The following is a 19531-nucleotide window of genomic DNA, read 5'->3' as shown; positions in this document are numbered from 1 at the left end:
AGCTGCAAAGATGGAAATGTGCGCTTGCCTCAGTGTCATGTACAGTCTGACAGTGCACCACAGTCATCTAGTTGCTGCCATGACAAGTAATCTATGCAACACAAAGATGACTCATGACTCAAGTGTCAGCCACAAGCGTCTAGTAGGGAGCACAGCTGGCATTTAACTGCAGTCACTGGCTTCACTGTCACTACTGCTATCACGAGCACCAACAAGGCAAAACTTACGGACGCCTCATCATAATGGGCGACGAGAACGAAAGCTTATCTGCAAACCACTCTATCATCATCATCATCATCATTTATTAACCCTTAAAGGTCCCGGTCCCGTTCGGGACATTACATAAGGGGGGGGGGGGGGCGGGGGGGGGGGGTACAGGGTTGTTCAGCAGTCATACATGATCATACATGGCTACTGAAGTCTCAGCGCCGAGTTCAGCCCATCGCAGTGCTGTTACATTAAGTGCATCCCCGTAACATCTTGGTGGAGGTCGCGGGTTCGACACAATCTGACGCTGGATCTCCGCAGTGGCCGTCACCTCGGAACCGTCACGATGACAACCGACGCGGCTCCATCTACCTCCGCAACCCCAACTGTCGTCGTAGCCCACCCCCGTGACCCTGGCTCATTCTGCGGTACAGATGAGGTCGACGTCGAGGACTGGCTTTCGCTTTATGAGCGTGTTAGCCAGCACAACAGGTGGGACGCCACGCTAATGCTGGCCAATGTCATCTTCTACCTTACTGGCACGGCACGCGTTTGGTTCGAAACGCATGAAGCAGAAATACCCTCCTGGGATATTTGCAAACAAAAACTCCGTGACCTGTTCGGAAAACCGGTTGGCCGTCAACTCGCCGCTAAGAGGGACCTCGCCAAACGTGCCCAGACATCTACCGAGCCTTATATTACGTATATACAAGACGTTCTGGCCCTCTGCCGAAAAGTTGATAAAGACATGCCAGAACCTGATAAGGTGGGGCACATCCTGAAAGGCATAGCCGACGATGCCTTCAATCTTCTACTCTGTCAGGACTGTACTACGGTTGACTCCGTTTTGCAGGTTTGTCGACATTTCGAGCAGGCCAAACACAGACGCATTGCACATCGCTTCGATCGGCTCCCCAACACTGCCCCTACCTCCACGTGCGAGGATCCGCCGACCCTAAGGCAACCTTCCAACACTGAAAATGTGACACGCATTGTGCGTCGTGAACTAGAAGCGCTCGCCCCTGCTGCATCCAACCCGCCCTCCTCGGACAGCAACCTAGCGACGATATCCCTCATTCAAGCCGTCGTTCGTCAAGAGGTTGCCAACTTGGGCGTCCCCTGTAGCCACACCGTAGAACAACACAGTTCGAGCTCCGTCCCTCCCATGGTCGCCACCGCTACACCCCGCAACACCTACGCGCCACGCTACCGATACCGCAATCCTGATGAGTGGCGCACCCCTGACGACAGGCCTATCTGTTTCACGTGCTCGCGTATTCGCCACATCGCTCGCCACTGCCGCAGCCGCTGGACATCACCACCTCGACGTTTTCCTTACGTTGACCGCTACTCCAATTACGGTCACCCCCGTTTCACGCCTCGTTATGAGCCGCCCCGCACCGATACTACTCCGCCTCCTCCTGTGTCCAGTTGGTCTCCTTCCCCGCCAGCCCGCCGTTCCCGTTCACCTCTTCCTGGCCGCAGTTCCTCGCCGTCCTCTGCCGGCCGCTTCACGGGAAACTAGCCAATGCAGCTCCCGGAGGTGACGCTGCATTGGTACCCCGACCTGGAAATCCTCTACTGCCCATTTCTTCGCCCTGTAACCTCCTGTCTCTGTTCGTGGATGGTGTTCCCGTCTCTGCCCTCATTGACACTGGTGCCCAAGTCTCGATCATGAGCTCATCGTTTTGCCGCCGCCTCAAGAAAGTACAGACCCCCGCCGCTTCGCCCACCGTTCGTGTTGCCGATGGCAGTACTGCTGCCGTCACTGGGCAGTGCACTGCCCGAGTCACCCTTGCCGGTCATCACATCCCTGTTTTGTTCAGTGTCCTCAACCAGTGCCCTCACAATGTGATCCTCGGCCTTGACTTTTTAACGGCCCACTCTGCCCTTATCGACTGCTCCAGCGGCCTTCTTCGTTTGGACCTACCTGTCTGCTCAGAACATCCTCCATCTGCACCCCGCCTTCGCTCCACTGAGTTCGCTCGCCTGCCCCCTGACTCTGCTGTTTACCTACCTCTGTCACCTTTTCCGCCTGTGCCTGACGGTGACTATCTTGCTTGCCCTATCACCGAGGTCTTTCTTGACCGCAACGTCGTTCTTCCTCATCTCATCGTACGCGTTACACAGAACAGCACCTACCTTCCTATCCTGAACTTCAGTCTGTCACCCCAAGTTCTTCCCGAAGGAATATCCCTTGCTACCTTGTCCCCTCTCACAGACTGCACCATTTGGGCACTCACTCCTGGCCCACATTCAAGCGTCCTTCCAACACCCGTACTCTCCACCACAATTACCGACCCTATTTCCGCAATGATTGCCTCTGACCTCAGCCCCGAACACGCTCAGGACCTGCGCAACCTTTTGTTATCCTTCTCCGACATTTTTGACTTTGCTGCCGGTTCTCTGGGCCAAACATCAGTTGTGACTCACCGCATTGACACCGGCGATGCAAAGCCTGTACATCGGAGGCCTTATCGTGTGTCCCTTTCTGAGCGCCAAGTCATCCAGCAGGAGGTCGACAAGATGTTGGGCAACAATATCATCGAACCTTCGAACAGCCCCTGGGCATCTCCTGTCGTGCTCGTTAGAAAGAAGGACGACAGTTGGCGCTTTTGTGTCGACTATCGACATCTGAACAAGATTACAAGGAAAGATGTTTACCTGCTGCCGCGAATAGACGATGCCTTGGACTGTTTACATGGAGCCCGCTACTTTTCCTCCATCGACCTTTGTAGCGGCTACTGGCAGATCTCTGTTGACGAACAAGACCGCGAGAAGACAGCTTTTGTCACACCTGATGGACTTTACCAATTTAAGGTTATGCCTTTTGGACTTTGCAACGCCCCTGCTACGTTTGAACGCATGATGGACTCCTTACTCCGCGGCTTCAAATGGACGACTTGTCTATGTTACTTGGATGACGTGATTGTCTTCTCGCCCTCGTTCGAAAGCCATCTTAGTCGCCTTTCTTCCATCTTGGCACTTTTCCGCCGTGCCGGACTTCAACTGAACTCAAAGAAGTGCAGTTTTGGTCCCCGCGAACTTAAAGTGCTTGGCCATTTGGTGAATGCCATCGGCGTGCAACCCGATCCCGACAAAGTTCGCGCTGTCAGTGCGTTTCCATGTCCCCGTTCACCCCGTGATGTCCGCAGCTTTATAGGACTGTGTTCTTATTTTCGCCGGTTCGTCCCAAACTTTGCCGCTGTTGCTCGTCCTCTCACCAATCTGCTGAAGAAAGGCGTTCCTTTCTCATGGGGACCAGAACAGGCTAACGCATTCTCCACCCTCATCGCTATTCTCACCAATCCTCCTGTGTTGGCCCATTTCAACCCGTCTGCCCCGACGGAACTTCGCACCGACGCCAGTGGCCACGGGATTGGTGCCATTCTTGCACAGCGACAACGCGGCCAACATTGCGTTATTGCCTACGCCAGTCGTCTCCTGTCATCAGCAGAACAGAACTATTCTATTACGGAACGGGAGTGCCTGGCTCTCGTTTGGGCCGTTGGAAAATTCAGACCCTATTTGTTTGGCCGACCCTTCACTGTAATTACCGATCACCACGCCTTATGTTGGCTCTCTTCCCTGAAGGATCCTGCTGGCCGCCTCGGCCGCTGGGCACTGCGCTTGCAGGAGTATACCTTTTCCGTTGTATACAAATCCGGTCGGCTTCACCAGGATGCAGACTATCTGTCCCGTTATCCCGTCGATCCCCCTTCCTCTACTGACCATGAGTCAGACCCCTGGGTCTTCTCTATATCGGACTTTTCCCACATAGCCGACGAACAGCGGTAGGACCCAACCCTCAGTTCTCTTATCGACCGCCTCCGCACACACAGCCGTGACTCTTCCCTCGCCCTGTTCTTCCTTCATGGGAATACGCTATACCGCCGCAACATGCGACCTGATGGTGCTGAGCACTTGCTGGTCGTTCCCCAACACCTACACTCTGCCATTCTCGAACAAATGCACGACGCTCCTACAGCTGGTCATCTTGGCCTCTCACGCACATACGACCGCGTGCGCCGGCGTTTCTTCTGGCCTGGACTCTACCGCTCTGTCCAACGTTATGTAGCCGCTTGCGACCTCTGTCAACGCCGGAAGAAACCCCCTGTGCTACCACCTGGACACCTGCAGCCGATTGCTATCCCGACTGAGCCATATTCTCGTGTTGGCCTTGACCTCCTAGGGCCCTTCCCCGAGTCCTTGTCGGGAAACAAATGGATCGCTGTGGCCACCGATTATGCCACGCGGTACGTGATCACTCGCGCCATTCCAACCAGCTGCGCCACAGACGTTGCTGACTTCCTTTTGTACGACGTCATACTACACCATGGTGCTCCCCGTCAACTCCTTACCGACCGTGGCCGCTGTTTCCTTTCCTGAGTTGTTGAGGAAATACTTCGTTCTTGCTCCGTTCGGCACAAGTTCACCACTGCGTATCACCCTCAGACGAACGGCCTTACGGAGCGTCTTAACCGCACACTCACCGACATGCTCGCAATGTACGTATCCGACAGTCATCGCGACTGGGATATTAGTCTGCCATTTGTCACCTTTGCATATAACTCTTCGCGTCATGACACTGCTGGGTACTCTCCATTCTATCTTCTCTTTGGAAGAGACCCCTTACTGCCCTTCGACACTTTGCTCTCCGCCGCTAGCCCCGTCACAACCTATGCCCGCGATACCATCGCCCGAGCCGACGCTGCTCGCCAGATTGCTCGTCAGAATCTCACCATCTCTCAAGAAACTCAAAAACGCCGCTACGACGCTCACCACCGCGATGTGCACTACCCTCCCGGATCTCTGGTGTTGCTCTGGCTTCCGTGCCGTCGTGTGGGGTTGTGTCAAAAACTTCTGCCCCACTACACAGGTCCTTACCGTGTACTACGCCCAGTGACCGACGTTACCTATGAGATTTCACCGCTCCACCCAAAATCACCGACTGCTACACCCACTTCCGAAATCGTACATGTCGCCCGCCTAAAGCCATATTACTCCCCCTCCACATCGCGCGCCTAATACGCACCGGGACGTTGCTTTTTGCCGAGGGGGGTAGTGTTACCTGGAAACGCGGTACCAAAGTGATGTGCTCACTGACGAAGACGACGACGACAAAGCGTTGAGAAAGAGGACGACGCTCACAGAGTGGACACTGCACGGCTACTGAAGTCTCAGCGCCGAGTTCAGCCCATCGCAGTGCTGTTACATTAAGTGCATCCCCGTAACAATATAAAAGTAATATAGAAGTATCGAAAAAAAAAATATATATATATATATAGAAAATAACAAGATAAGATAAAAACACAAAATCGAAACAGCAGGTAAAACAAGGTGAAAAAAGACAAGAGTAACAAATTCAGATAAGTCATGGCAGAGTGGCAAAAATATAAAACAAATTCAAATAACAGCTATGGAAGTAAAACCGGCTGGTCAGTTTGCAGGGCTTGGTAGCTGACATAAGGTACAGGAAGAATATTTTTCATTGAGATAGTCGATTAGGAGCTGCCTGAATCTAGAAGGATTAGCCTCAATGACAATGTATTCGGGGAGGTTATTCCAGCTTTCTATCGCACTGGGAAGGAAGGATTTATTGAAAGAATTGGTGGAGCCGTGCAAACGCTGTATGCTTAATGAGTTAAATAAATGGCGAGATGATCGTACCGGAGCTCGTAGAAGGTTTTCTCGAAGTGCTGGAAAGTTAAAGTACAGTTTCTGAAAAAGACAAAGAATAGAAATTTTCCTGCGGAAAGCTAATGATTTGAGACCGAGAGATGATTTCAAGACTGTGATGCTGAACTGCGATTTATACTATGAGGTGATGAAGCGTGCTGCCCGATTCTGAATGGCTTTGAGTGAATCTATCAAGTAGGTCAGGTGAGGATTCCATATTGTTGAGGCGTATTCTAGTTTAGTCCGAATGTATGTTTCATATGCAAGTTGTCTGGTGGCTGCGGTGGACATGGAAAGTGATCTCCTGATGAATCCGAGTGATTTGGAAGCACTAGCACATAGTTTGGTGATGTGGTCAGCCCAGTTAGGTTGGTTGTTATTTCGATGCCGAGGTACCTGTATGAATTTGTTTGAGAGAGCGCTATGGAGCTCAGAGAGTATGAGAAATGAAGAATGGAACGTTTACAAAAGATGTGCATGAATTTACATTTCGAGACATTGAGCAGCATTACCCAGTCGAAACACCACTTCTGAATTCGGGTTAGGTCATCCTGTAATATTTCCTGATCTCTGCTATTGATGATGAGGCGATAAATGACGCAGTCGCCCGCAAAGAGACGGACAGATGATAAAATACCAGATGGCTAATTGTTAATGAAAATTAAGAAGAGTAACGGAGCAAGAACCGATCCTTGAGGGACCCCGGAGATTACTCTAGTAGTTTCGAATGCGTGATTGGCGATGACGATGAATTGCGAACGGTTAGTTAAGAAACAGTGGATCCAGGATAAGACAAGAGGGTCAAGTGACAGACCTGAGAGTTTGGAAAAGAGACGCTGGTGAGGAACGCAATCGAATGCCTTGGCGAAGTCTAAGTAAATGATATCGGTTTGGAAAGAAGCATCTAGATTTAAGTGAAGATCAGTTGTAAGTTCAAATAGTTGAGTTTCGCAAGAAAAGCCTGTCCTGAAACCATGCTGATTGGGAAAGAAAAAATAATTGTAGTCAAGGTGAGATGAGATATGCAGGTATATTATATGTTCGAAAAGTTTACAAGAGATACATGTCAGTGAAATTGGTCGATAATTTGAGGGGTCGGAGCGATCTCCAGCTTTGAAGACTGGTGTAACCTTGCTCAATTTCCAGTCGTCTGGAATCTGACTAGTATTAAGAGACTGGGTGAAGATGAGTTGCAAGATTTGGCTCGTGAAATATTTAGTCGCTTTGAAAACCTTAGCAGGGATGTTGTCTGGTCCAGGGGAAGTGGATGTCTTTAGATTATCAATGAGGTTTGAAATTCCCTCTGTTGAGATTGTGATAGGTGGCATAGGTGCATAATTTAGACTTGGCACGGAAAAAGTGCTTACTGTTGCTTCGTGGGTGAACACGGAGGTGAAATAGGAGTTCATTACATCGGAGCGCTCGGATATTGGAACGTCGGAGCCGTCTTGTGTTTTCAAGGAAATATTGTGCGAACTGTTTTTATTGGGCGTGAGTAAGTTCCAAAATTTCTTAGGGTCTACCCGCAATATCTCTATAAGATCGTGACAGTAGAATTTTCGTTTTGAAGATCGTAATAACTGCGTGTATTCATGCAGGCTTGCAATGTATTTGTCCCCTTTTGCAGCGCATCCTGACTTCTTGGCATTACGAAATAGGCGTTTTTTTCTTTCGCGACAGCTTCCTCAGCGCATTTGAGTACCAAGGTTTATTGGCATCCCCTTGAATGCAGATAAGCGGGACGTGACCTTCTATAAGTGATAAAATTGTCTCTTTAAACAGACACCAGTTGTGATTCACGGATCTGGCATCTATAGAAATTCGAAAAGTACTATAAAAAAATTCAAGGTGGGAGTTAATGCTTGTGAAATCGGCCTTGGAATAATTACGAATGTATTTAACAGACGGTTGGCATATAGGAATTTCAATTGACAGGTTGAAAGTTATGATACAGTGATCACTTTGACCACTAGTACACGAAAGCGATTGGACTAATTCTGGATTGGATACAAGAATGAGGTCTAGCATGTTTGAGCCTCGAGTTGGGCCACACACTGCTTGAGTAAGGTTAAAGGTAAGCAGCAGTTCTAAAAAGTATTTTGATGGACGAGATGATGCAGTCAATTTATCCCAATCGATGTCGGGAAAATTGAAGTCGCCGCAGAGTATGAAGCTGGCATGAGAGAAACGAGACTGCAAGTCCTCTAGAACAGAGTGAAGGTCACTAAGGAAAGAAGCATCCGTGTCGGGGGCTCGATAGCATGCAATTAGAAAGTTGGTGCAAGAGGTGAAACAAAATTTAATACACAATATTTCGCTGTAGCAATTAATATCAACTCGAGTAGAAGAAAGGCTAGTTTTCATCAGAACAAGAATGCTGCCTCCCCAACAACCCATACTGTCTCGCACAAGCCATGTACAGTCGAACCCGGATATATCAAATTTTGGTTATATCGAACTCACGGAATATTCCCTTGAAAATCCCATGTAAAAGTATAGGAAAGCCGTATCATATATCGAACTTAATTTCACCGGTCGTTCGATATATCGAACTCCGCACCACGCACTGGAAAATGTGCCTTCCCCAAAGACGATCGCATCACTTTTGGCCGTTTGCCCCGTGACGTTTTTAAGCCACGCACAGAAGGAATGAGAGGGGACAGTTCGGCGACGGCTGGTCTGGGCAGCGCCGCGCCCATTCGCCAAAGGCGCGCATCTGCAATTATCATTTCCCGCGCATCAACACATGACGTTTGCAAGCCATGTGCGTGGGTGTGCCCATCCTTTTGCTGAGCTATCTCTCTCCTTCAGCACGCGCTACGCACGCGCCAAGCCAGCTCAGCCCGTTTTAAGACAGGCGTCGGATGTTTTCTGCAGCGTTTGTTGCGAACCCTCTGCGAGCGGCGGCTGACGTGGCTATGGCGCCTGCGGACGTTAAAAAGCGACAGCTCTCGCTCTGTTTTCTTTTTTCGCGAGTCATTCTTTCTTATCGTTGTGCTGTTCGGACGTTAAAAAGCGGCAGGTGTTTTTTTTTTCGGGAGTTGTTTATCCTTGCATGTATGAATCAACGAAAGCACGCGTCAGCTGCTGCGATCATGAGGCGTGATAAATCGAACGAGGCTTGTGCAATCAAGCCTTCACGGGCACTCTGCCAAGTTCACTCCCCGCCACCGCAGGAGCTATCAAAAGGTAAACGCGCCCCGACGTTATCGCTGCACAGCATCTTGGCACGCTGCCAATGAGCTGTGGATGAGACGACCGAAACGGAGTGACGCGCGCCATCGACGTACAAGTGAAAACGCTCGCGATTTCTGCCACGGCGACAAACCTTGTTTTGAGCTGCTGCGGTGGCTCGAGCGGCGGGAGGGACGCAGTTCCAACAAGTTTGAATTTTTCGCTCTGTCGCTGCCGCTCATCGCTGAGATCGCTCAATCGCTTGCATGTGAGCGAGCTGGCCTTAACGCTTTTTTTTTTTTTTTTTTTCAAATTCTCGGGTGCAAAAGTGGAGGGTGGGTTCATTATGCGAATGGGTTGATTACGTGACAAATACGGTATCGTTTTTTCGCATCGTAAGGGCCGTCACAAGCCGATTTTTGTATATCGAATTATCGATATATCGAACTATTTCGCGATCCCCTTCGAGTTCGATATATCCGGGTTCGACTGTACTAGCTTGTGCAATGCCCTACACTCTGGGAATCAGGATGGCGATATAGGGAAGGGTACCTGCAGCAGTGATGTCGTCCACATTGTCTGAGTCGTCCTGAAAAAAGAAGGAAAAAATGAACAGATGTTACCGCAGCATGTAAAAACATTTTTCAGATTGTATTTTAGCAAGCAGATACAATATGATTCAGCCACGGCCGCTAGATGGAAGCGCACTAGGTGCGGCCTGCTACGTCGCCCGAAACCGGCGGGAGGCGCCTACTTCCCGTCGCCACCGCCGCGACGCCACCGTTCGGGGACAGCCGCGCGCGGAGAGCTGCGCCTGGCTGCGCTTTCAGGGAGGCGTCGGCGTGGTAGAAGCCTTTTATTTTAAGGATATAAGAGCTCCGCTTCACACAATTTGCCAACACGAATTAGTATATACTGTCATGTCTAGTGTGACCATGTCAGCACTTAGCGCTTGCTCAGCAGCGATGTATACTGGAGTGTACCCCGAAAAACTTAATGTGACGGTGGGTCATGGCCACTCAATTGGAGAGCTCGCATTACTGTGATGCTGCATTCGGATCAAGTTGTTTGTTACACGAAAATGTCACCCGGCTGCGAACAATTCGAAGCTGTTCAGCTGCCATGGTAGCCTAATACATAACCACTTATCTATGTCGCGAATTCCGTGTGTCATTTTCATACCATTTACTCATTCCTGCATGCAGATTTTATACACAAATTGATGTTAACCTGTTCTAAGCTGATAGCGCTATCCAATAAAAATATACCAGTATTGTCTTACTGTGAGCAACCTCTGTGAAAATGCGACATGTAACCAACCTTTCTATCTCATTATGACAAATGTTACGTTGGCAATATGAAGATGTTTATTAGGTTAAATCTACACGATAACCTGGGTTTTTCGACTCAGTTGGAGACCTTTAAACTTTTTGCGCCAGAAGGCTACCCGTCATGGCTTCCCGCATTTTGCATGACCGGAACTAAGCGCGCTTCATATAGAGCCGGTCGGCCTCAAGGTGCTACGTATATGCGCCAAAAGTTTTTAGTACTATTTTTATTGGCTGCTCGCAAACCCGTACAATTTTTGCTGGTTTGCAATTTTCAATCGAAGAGCGCGCATCAAGTGTTCCTGTTGTGAAACTCTTAGCTGCGATCACAACAATGTTCACGCTTCGGAGTGCAACTGCAGCAGAGATTCAGCGAGCAGCCGAGTACGCTTATTAAATGGCCACACAAAAAAAGGAAGAAAATTACCAATTGCAGATCGAAAACCTTTCATGAGAGAGGTTTATGCCATAGCCATAAATGTCGCTCCACTGTTCAGTTGACATTTCCAGCCCAGCTCGCTATCAGTGGGTGCTGCAACTTAACGATATCTTGCATAGCGCCTTAGCATGAGTACGATCATTGTTTTCATAGATTAGCTGAAGTACTGTGTACAGTGAGAAAACAATGCTGAAACCAAACGTTTCCACAGCTTGCTACTTCGCCGGACTTCTTCAGACTTCATCATCCTGCTAATGAAGGTGCTCGTAAGCTAACAAAGCTTGATTACTTCCTTTGCGGGGTACATCAAGCCTCCATTGTCCTTGGTTTTCATCAACCTGTAACTGGTCCAGTTGACTCATATTTCCTGCAACAGGCTTTTGCACGACTGACATGTCGCCTCAAAACCATTACCAAATATCGCATAAATTAAGCAACAACTCGGTAGTGATAAACAAAACTTGGGGTTCTTAAATCTCCTTGCAGAGTCTCGTTAGAGTACCTGCTTTTTGCTATTTGCTTATTCACCGTACCCCGTAATTGCTGCCTCTGTCGCATATCATTAGAATACAGCCTTAAGCCACCGCATTATATGAAATAGCACCCTACACATAGCTATATAAAGCCCCTCTTTACCAAAGCCGTACAAACGTGCCCTATAGGAGTATAGTGTGCCTGACTTGGGATCTCAGGGTCTCACTTTCAATAATTCCCATTTCACCCTTACATCTTATTGACTCTCTCTGATTTGGCAGCTCCTGCCACATTGAGCATGTCATGTGTTCTCATTGCGCCAAAGGTGTCTGGCCATATCACCAACGAACGTGCCTCTTACCAGAGAGGTATTTTTCCGACTTTCCGCCGACAGAGTGGGCGCCCGATTTTCTGTGGAACGTGGCTTTTCAGTTTATCGAATCGGCTCAAACAGTCTCAAGAGTATAAACAAATGTTGTATGCACAGGCTCCTTTGCTTACAAGGCCACTCAGACTAGCGCGGCAAAATTTAGAACAAATTGTATGCTTGTATAAAAAAAAAAAAAACGGTTCGTACTGTTTTATGATATGTCCTAGCAGCATAACCTGCGAGAAAAGCTTCTGGTGCTACCTCATCATGTTCATCTGCTTCACAACACATCGTTAAAAATCGTAGTTCACTGGCCAGCTCCTTGGTAACTAAATAGGCTAAACAACGTGACGGGAATACAGGAAAAGACGACGACACAACTAACGCGGTTGTGCCGTCCTCTTCTCTGTGTTCCCATCACGTTGTTTGCACTGTTAACCTGTAATTAATCACTAACAAGTCCAATCTACTGTCCCTTGTAGCAAATTCAACGCCAGCTCATAGGGCATTATGCTTCAGCATCTGGACTTTTTAACCTCAGCGCCGCTTTCATTTCAGAGGAAGCGAGTGCATTTCCACTCCTCGCTACTGCCTTTGTCTGAAGCGAGCTCAGCAGATAAAATTTGAGGGTCTCTTAGATGTCTCTTAAACGGAGGACGGCGAAAGCGTACCCTTGTCCTATCATTTGCCTCTCATCGTTTGCCACAGTTCGTCATTTCAAGTCGTCGTTTGATATATTGGTCGTTTCCCAGTCATGATGAGTCTGCCTGCGTAGTCATTGTAGCGCTTACCACTCATAAGTAAGCAGGTTATTCATTTAGAATCAGCAGTGGTCATTACATGTCATCCTTTCACATATTGGTCATTTCATAGTCATTAGCAGTAATGATGCGTCATGCCTAGCTATTACAGTCATTACCACACATCGCTAAGCACTTGTACTCATTTCTAATCAATTGCGGTCATTACATGTCATAGTTTGATAGACTGGTCATTACAAATCATTTTAGTCATTATTAACCATTATTAGTCATTACATCTATCAATGTCTATTTATAATTTTTATTGATTACCTATCACCATCAATCATTTTCATTCTTAATCTCCGTCCTTGCAAGCCCGCTTTTGCGACTGGCACAACAGTGCATAGATGCGACGCACAGATTACAGCCACAGCTTCTGCGCACAGATTTTCGCTCCATGAGCCTAGAACAGCTTTCACCTTAAAAAACAAACGCATCCCATCTCAACGTTAACGTGCTTGCACACACGCACACAAAAAAAGTTCGCGTTTACCACGCAGACACGAGGCGAACGCGTCCAGAAAGGAAGCAAACCGCGCACTCAGAGCCGGCGACCCTGGCGGCGACGTGTCCCCGAACAGTGGCGCCCTCAGCAGAAATAGTGGGCGCAACTGTAAACTCCCCAAGGACGCGCTTGCCCATTGACGGCGGCGCGACGCAGCAGGCCGCACCCAGTGCGCTTCCATCGAGCGGCCGTGATTCAGCTTTACTGAAACTGTTAGGCCTGATCCCATTTGTTTGCATGAAGTGTTTATTCAAAGAGTGGCTGCACATTAATCGCAGAAACTCTTAGCTAGTTCTGCCAGAGTGGACACAAATGCGGTTACATGAGGAAACTATTTACTTTTGCTGGTCCAGGTCTGATTTGTGCATGTCTGCAAACACCTTTACACAATTCAATAATGGCAAGAACGCAAGGAAAACATTTTGTGCATAGGTAACAAGCCAGACAAAAAGTAAATCTATGCAGAAGTTGAGTTGCCCGTTGATGTGAAAAAAGCAAGCAGACACAGAATGCAACTGCAAATAAACAGTAGTGCAAGAACAGTGCTCGAGATCGGAAATAATAGCACTAAGAAGTGACAAACACAGGAGAGAACAAGGCAGGACGAGTGCTAGTCCTGCATCGTTCTCTCTTGTGCTAGTCCTGCATCGTTCTCTCTTGTGTTTGTCACTTCTTAGCGCTATTATTTTTCACTCTCAAACAGCATGTGCCATCTAGCCCAAATTGACATTTTTCTAAAACCTAGAGCAGTGGCTGCCACACTGACGCGAGTAGTGCAAAAGCCATTGGTGAATTCAGGCGAATTATTCACAGTGTTATTTTTTTCTTTTATCAAAGTGAAAAGATACATCTACAAAGAAATCAAAGATATGCAGTCTTCAAGTGAGCCATCCAAGAGGTCATGAAATCTCTCCTCCAGAAAAAGGAAGGAATATAAAAAGAAAAAAATGCTGGCTTGGAAGAGCCAATAGAATTTTTCAGTGGGAAGGATAAAAAAGAAAAAAAAATGAGAGGGGAGTATGCTTTGGTGAAGTTGGTTGGACCAACAAAGTTGCTAGCAGCACAAAGCTTCGAATAGTTTGGAAGTAGTACTTACTATTCAATTTTATTCAGGCTGCACTGTTCTTATTCTTCATGACAATGTCCCTGTACAGCTCGCACGGAGCTGCTGATCTTCAACACTTAACGAGACATTTTTGAAACCGTACAGACAATATTGTATCAGCACAGAACAGAAGACGCCTCAGCTGTGAGCTGTTCTTCCTGAACAGCCCACAGCTGAGGCGTCAGCTTCGCTTCCCGAGGTAGCCACAGAGCTCAGACCATGAGTGGACCAGCTTACTTTCTTTTCCAGGCCACATTTAACCGAAGCGAGACCATGCAAATACCCCCTAAGCTGCCTTGCCAAGCCCAAGAGTCCCCTTACTTCACACACTACCTCCTCACATTCGATTTGGAAAAAGCAAGCACCCAAATGATGCCACTACTCACCAGCACAACTGGGAGGTCTGGAAGATCTGAAAAAAAAAAAAAAATCTGACTCATTGAACTCCTCTTATTGTTTATGATGTAAATAGGGACAAGGAAAGCCCTGCCATATGGACATGCAGCATACGCTCATCAATACTACACTAGTTAAGTCGACTGCAAAGCAAAGATCTCTCCCATACTCCCCTAGTTAACCCAGTCCTATGCCAGCTACATCAATTGATCCCCGCACACTTTCTAACCTCATCCACCCACCTAAAATTCTGCCACTCCCTGCTACGCTTGCCTGCTTTTGAATTCCAACTTGTTAGCCTTGGTGACCATTGGTTACCTATCTTGCCTTTACATTACATTTCCTGCCCATGCCCATTTTTTCATGATTTTCATTAAGATCTCTAGCTCGTGCAAATTCCTTGATTGGCTCTGCTGTCTTTCTGTCACTTTATGTTACACCTACTAATTTTCTTTCCACATCTTTCTCCATTATTTGAGTTCAACCCTTTTTGTTAACCTCTGAGCTTGCAAACTTTATTGCGCCTCAGTTGGACCTGATTGCAGATGAAAGCAGCTTGAGTTCTTTATCCACTGCACCCGTACTTATCGTACTGGCATAGCGGACAGAAGAAGAGGGTGGTGTCACCAAGATACTTTGTTGGGCAAGTTGATAAACATCAATTATTAATTTAAACAGCACTTGTACTGTGGCTTCCTTTTATCTTGTCCTGTGTCTTCTTGTTTGCGCTGTTTAAATGATTAATAGTGTGGTGTCAGTCTGTTCTCATTATGTTTTTCTTAAAACGAGGGGCTACTATTTAATTGCCAATATCTGTGCTGCTACACATGCTAGATTGAAAATTTTTGGAGATGGATGATAGGAAATTTGATATCAGTGTCATCAGCTTTCCCTACAATTGGTGAGCATCCTTTAAGGGCGTTTCGGTGGGCACCCTTTAAGTGCACCTCTAATACGAGTGTGTGGTTTGCATATGCATCTATGTTTCGGGATGCATGGAAAGACAGCGATGAAATTAATTGATTATTTTTCCCACTAATGTTGTCTTCCCTGAAGTTGTTTCACAACATGCGCAGGGCACTCACCTTGCTGTCGGCTGATTCTGCCAAGTCCACCTGGAACCTGGCAATTAGAGAAAAGGGAGAGGCCTTCAGGCCCCGAGCTACTTTCTCACATAATAACACATGCAGTAAAATATAAAGGACTGGCAAGAGCAGCGTAATGCATGTTCGGTGCACAAACCGCATGCAGCACCCACAACGAAGGACAGAAAAAAATAAAAACTGTAGGGTTAAAGTTTAAGCGCCGCTTCAACCTAGCAATAGAGCGAAAGCTGTGTGTGTTGCAGCGGCAGTCTCTGTAACACTGCCTTTTCAATCGGCGGCTTTAGTTAGGTTTTGGCGAAAGGAAGGTGCATTATACTTTTGGGTGGACACTACGGAATGATGAACACCTACACCTAACCAGGTCAAAGGCATGCTTTCATATTTTTTTCTTGTATATTATACATTAGTTTATAAGAAAACATAAAGACAGTACCTTTCAGACATTAAGGAAGGGACGAAGGTGGGAGTGAAAGCCGAAAGAGTCAGAGAGGTCCCAATGTGGAGGGTTAGAGAGTAATTTCGGCCACCAGGAGGTCTTTAATGAGCGATGCCATCACACAACACAGGGCTGCCTCTCCGTTTAAATCAGGTTTTGGGGAAAGAAAGGCGCAAAATACTTCTAGTAAACGATCGAACCTCAAAGCAGCATTATGAGGCCTTGTGACGCCGCTTTAAGGTTCGATCATTTATAACAAGATGCCACTCGCAACCACCGATAGGGGTTGGCAGGAAGTATTTAAGGCGAAAGCCTTTAGTCCCTCATACTGTCGTGGACAAAGTGTGTCTTGCGTTCAAGTGCGTGATTGCAGATGGCAGGAAAGCTAGACAAGATGAGACTTCTAGAGGAAAGGCGCAGTAGCTGTCACACTTTATCCGACAAGTGTGCGCTTGGATGGTAAGCCATCGCTCGCCAATTCAAGTGTGGGATTGCAGATGGCAGAAACGCTAGACAAGATGAGACTTCTGAAGGAAAGACATAGTATCTGTCAAACATTCTCCGACAAGTGTGCGCTTGGTACGCCACTGCTCCTGTCGCGTGGGGTTCCTTGGCGCGCATTCAAGTGTGGGATTGCAGATGGCATAAATGCTAGACAAGATTAGAGTTCTGGAGGAAAAGCGCTGTATCTGTCACAATTTCTCTGACAAGTGTGTGCTTGGATGGGTACGCCACTGCTCCTGTCGCTCGGGGTTCACTGGCGCACATTCAAGTGTGGGATTGCAGATGGCATAAAAGCTAGACAAGATTAGAGTTCTGGAGGAAAGGCGCAGTATCTGTCACACTTTCTCTGACAAGTGTGCGCTTGGATGGTACGCCATCGCTCCTGTCGTGTGGGATTCCTTGGCGCGCATTCAAGTGTGGGATTGCAGATGGCATAAACGCTAGACAAGATGAGACTTCTGGAGGAAAGGCGCTGTATCTGTCCCACTTTCTCTGACAAGTGTGCGCTTGGATGGTACGCCATCGCTCCTGTCGTGTGGGGTTCCTTGGCGCGCATTCAAGTGTGGGATTGCAGATGGCATAAACGCTAGACAAAATGAGACTTCTGGAGGAAAGGCGCTGTATCTGTCACACTTTCTCTGACAAGTGTGCGCTTGGATGGTACGCCATCGCTCTTGTCGCGTGGGGTTCCTTGGCGCACATTCAAGTGTGATATTGCAGATGGCATAAACGCTAGACAAGATGAGACTTCTGGAGGAAAGGCGCTGTATCTGTCACACTTTCTCTGACAAGTGCGTGCTTGGATGGTACGCCATCGCTCCTGTCGTGTGGGGTTCCTTGGCGCGCATTCAAGTGTGGGATTGCAGATGCCATAAACGCTAGACAAGATGAGACTTCTGGAGGAAAGGTGCTGTATCTGTCACACTTTCTCTGACAAGTGTGCGCTTGGATGGTATGCCATCGCTCCTGTCGTGTGGGGTTCCTTGGCGCGCATTCAAGTGTGGGATTGCAGATGGCATAAACGCTAGACAAGATGAGACAACTGGAGGAAAGGCGCTGTATCTGTCACACTTTCTCTGACAAGTGTGCGCTTGGATGGTACGCCATCGCTCCTGTCGCGTGGGGTTCCTTGGCGCGCATTCAAGTGTGGGATTGCAGATGGCATAAACGCTAGACAACATGAGACTTCTGGAAGAAAGGCGCTGTATCTGTCACACTTTCTCTGACAAGTGTGCGCTTGGATGGTACGCCACCGCTCCTGTCGCGTGGGGTTCCTTGGCGCGCATTCAAGTGTGATATTGCAGATGGCATAAACGCTAGACAAGATGAGACTTCTGGAAGAAAGGCGCTGTATCTGTCACACTTTCTCTGACAAGTGTGCGCTTGGATGGTACGCCACCGCTCCTGTCGCGTGGGGTTCCTTGGCGCGCATTCAAGTGTGGGATTGCAGATGGCATAAACGCTAGACCAGATGAGACTTCTGGAGGAAAGGCACTGTATATGTCACACTTTCTCTGACAAGTGTGCGCTTGGATGGTACGCCATCGCTCCTGTCGCGTGGGGTTCCTTGGCACGCATTCATGCGCTTGGATGGTAAGCCATCGCTCGCCAATTCAAGTGTTGGATTGCAGATGGCATAAACGCTAGACAAGATGAGACTTCTGGAGGAAAGGCGCTGTATCTGTCCCACTTTCTCTGACAAGTGTGCGCTTGGATGGTACGCCATCGCTCCTGTCGCGTGGGGTTCCTTGGCGCGCATTCAAGTGTGATATTGCAGATGGCATAAACGCTAGACAAGATGAGACTTCTGGAAGAAAGGCGCTGTATCTGTCACACTTTCTCTGACAAGTGTGCGCTTGGATGGTACGCCACCGCTCCTGTCGCGTGGGGTTCCTTGGCGCGCATTCAAGTGTGGGATTGCAGATGGCATAAACGCTAGACCAGATGAGACTTCTGGAGGAAAGGCACTGTATATGTCACACTTTCTCTGACAAGTGTGCGCTTGGATGGTACGCCATCGCTCCTGTCGCGTGGGGTTCCTTGGCGCGCATTCATGCGCTTGGATGGTAAGCCATCGCTCGCCAATTCAAGTGTTGGATTGCAGATGGCATAAACGCTAGACAAGATGAGACTTCTGGAGGAAAGGCGCTGTATCTGTCCCACTTTCTCTGACAAGTGTGCGCTTGGATGGTACGCCACCGCTCCTGTCGCGTGGGGTTCCTTGGCGCGCATTCAAGTGTGGGATTGCAGATGGCATAAACGCTAGACCAGATGAGACTTCTGGAGGAAAGGCACTGTATATGTCACACTTTCTCTGACAAGTGTGCGCTTGGATGGTACGCCATCGCTCCTGTCGCGTGGGGTTCCTTGGCGCGCATTCATGCGCTTGGATGGTAAGCCATCGCTCGCCAATTCAAGTGTTGGATTGCAGATGGCATAAACGCTAGACAAGATGAGACTTCTGGAGGAAAGGCGCTGTATCTGTCCCACTTTCTCTGACAAGTGTGCGCTTGGATGGTACGCCATCGCTCCTGTCGCGTGGGGTTCCTTGGCGCGCATTCAAGTGTGATATTGCAGATGGCATAAACGCTAGACAAGATGAGACTTCTGGAAGAAAGGCGCTGTATCTGTCACACTTTCACTGACAAGTGTGCGCTTGGATCGTACGCCACCGCTCCTGTCGCGTGGGGTTCCTTGGCGCGCATTCAAGTGTGGGATTGCAGATGGCATAAACGCTAGACCAGATGAGACTTCTGGAGGAAAGGCACTGTATATGTCACACTTTCTCTGACAAGTGTGCGCTTGGATGGTACGCCATCGCTCCTGTCGCGTGGGGTTCCTTGGCGCGCATTCATGCGCTTGGATGGTAAGCCATCGCTCGCCAATTCAAGTGTTGGATTGCAGATGGCATAAACGCTAGACAAGATGAGACTTCTGGAGGAAAGGCGCTGTATCTGTCCCACTTTCTCTGACAAGTGTGCGCTTGGATGGTACGCCATCGCTCC

The 19531-nt window shown here is 48.4% G+C and overlaps 1 protein-coding gene across 2 annotated transcripts in view; it reads right to left on the bottom strand.

Annotated features, from left to right (window-relative positions):
- LOC146194406 (uncharacterized) overlaps positions 1-19531 on the bottom strand; it is a 136598-nt gene that overhangs the window by 75264 nt on the left and 41803 nt on the right. For both annotated transcript variants that reach the window (XM_084597400.1, XM_084597399.1), the window contains 3 exons: positions 15566-15602; positions 14471-14496; positions 9613-9649 (listed from right to left, as the gene is read on the bottom strand). In XM_084597400.1, the coding sequence (XP_084453526.1) occupies positions 9613-9649; positions 14471-14496; positions 15566-15602 (100 nt within the window). The remainder of the gene's footprint in view (positions 1-9612; positions 9650-14470; positions 14497-15565; positions 15603-19531) is intronic.

Source organism: Amblyomma maculatum, chromosome 3 (assembly GCF_055883805.1).
Source record: "Amblyomma maculatum isolate TAMU_Amacu chromosome 3, ASM5588380v1, whole genome shotgun sequence".
Classification (NCBI taxonomy): domain Eukaryota; kingdom Metazoa; phylum Arthropoda; class Arachnida; order Ixodida; family Ixodidae; genus Amblyomma; species Amblyomma maculatum.
This window is presented reverse-complemented; position numbering and strand designations above follow the sequence as displayed.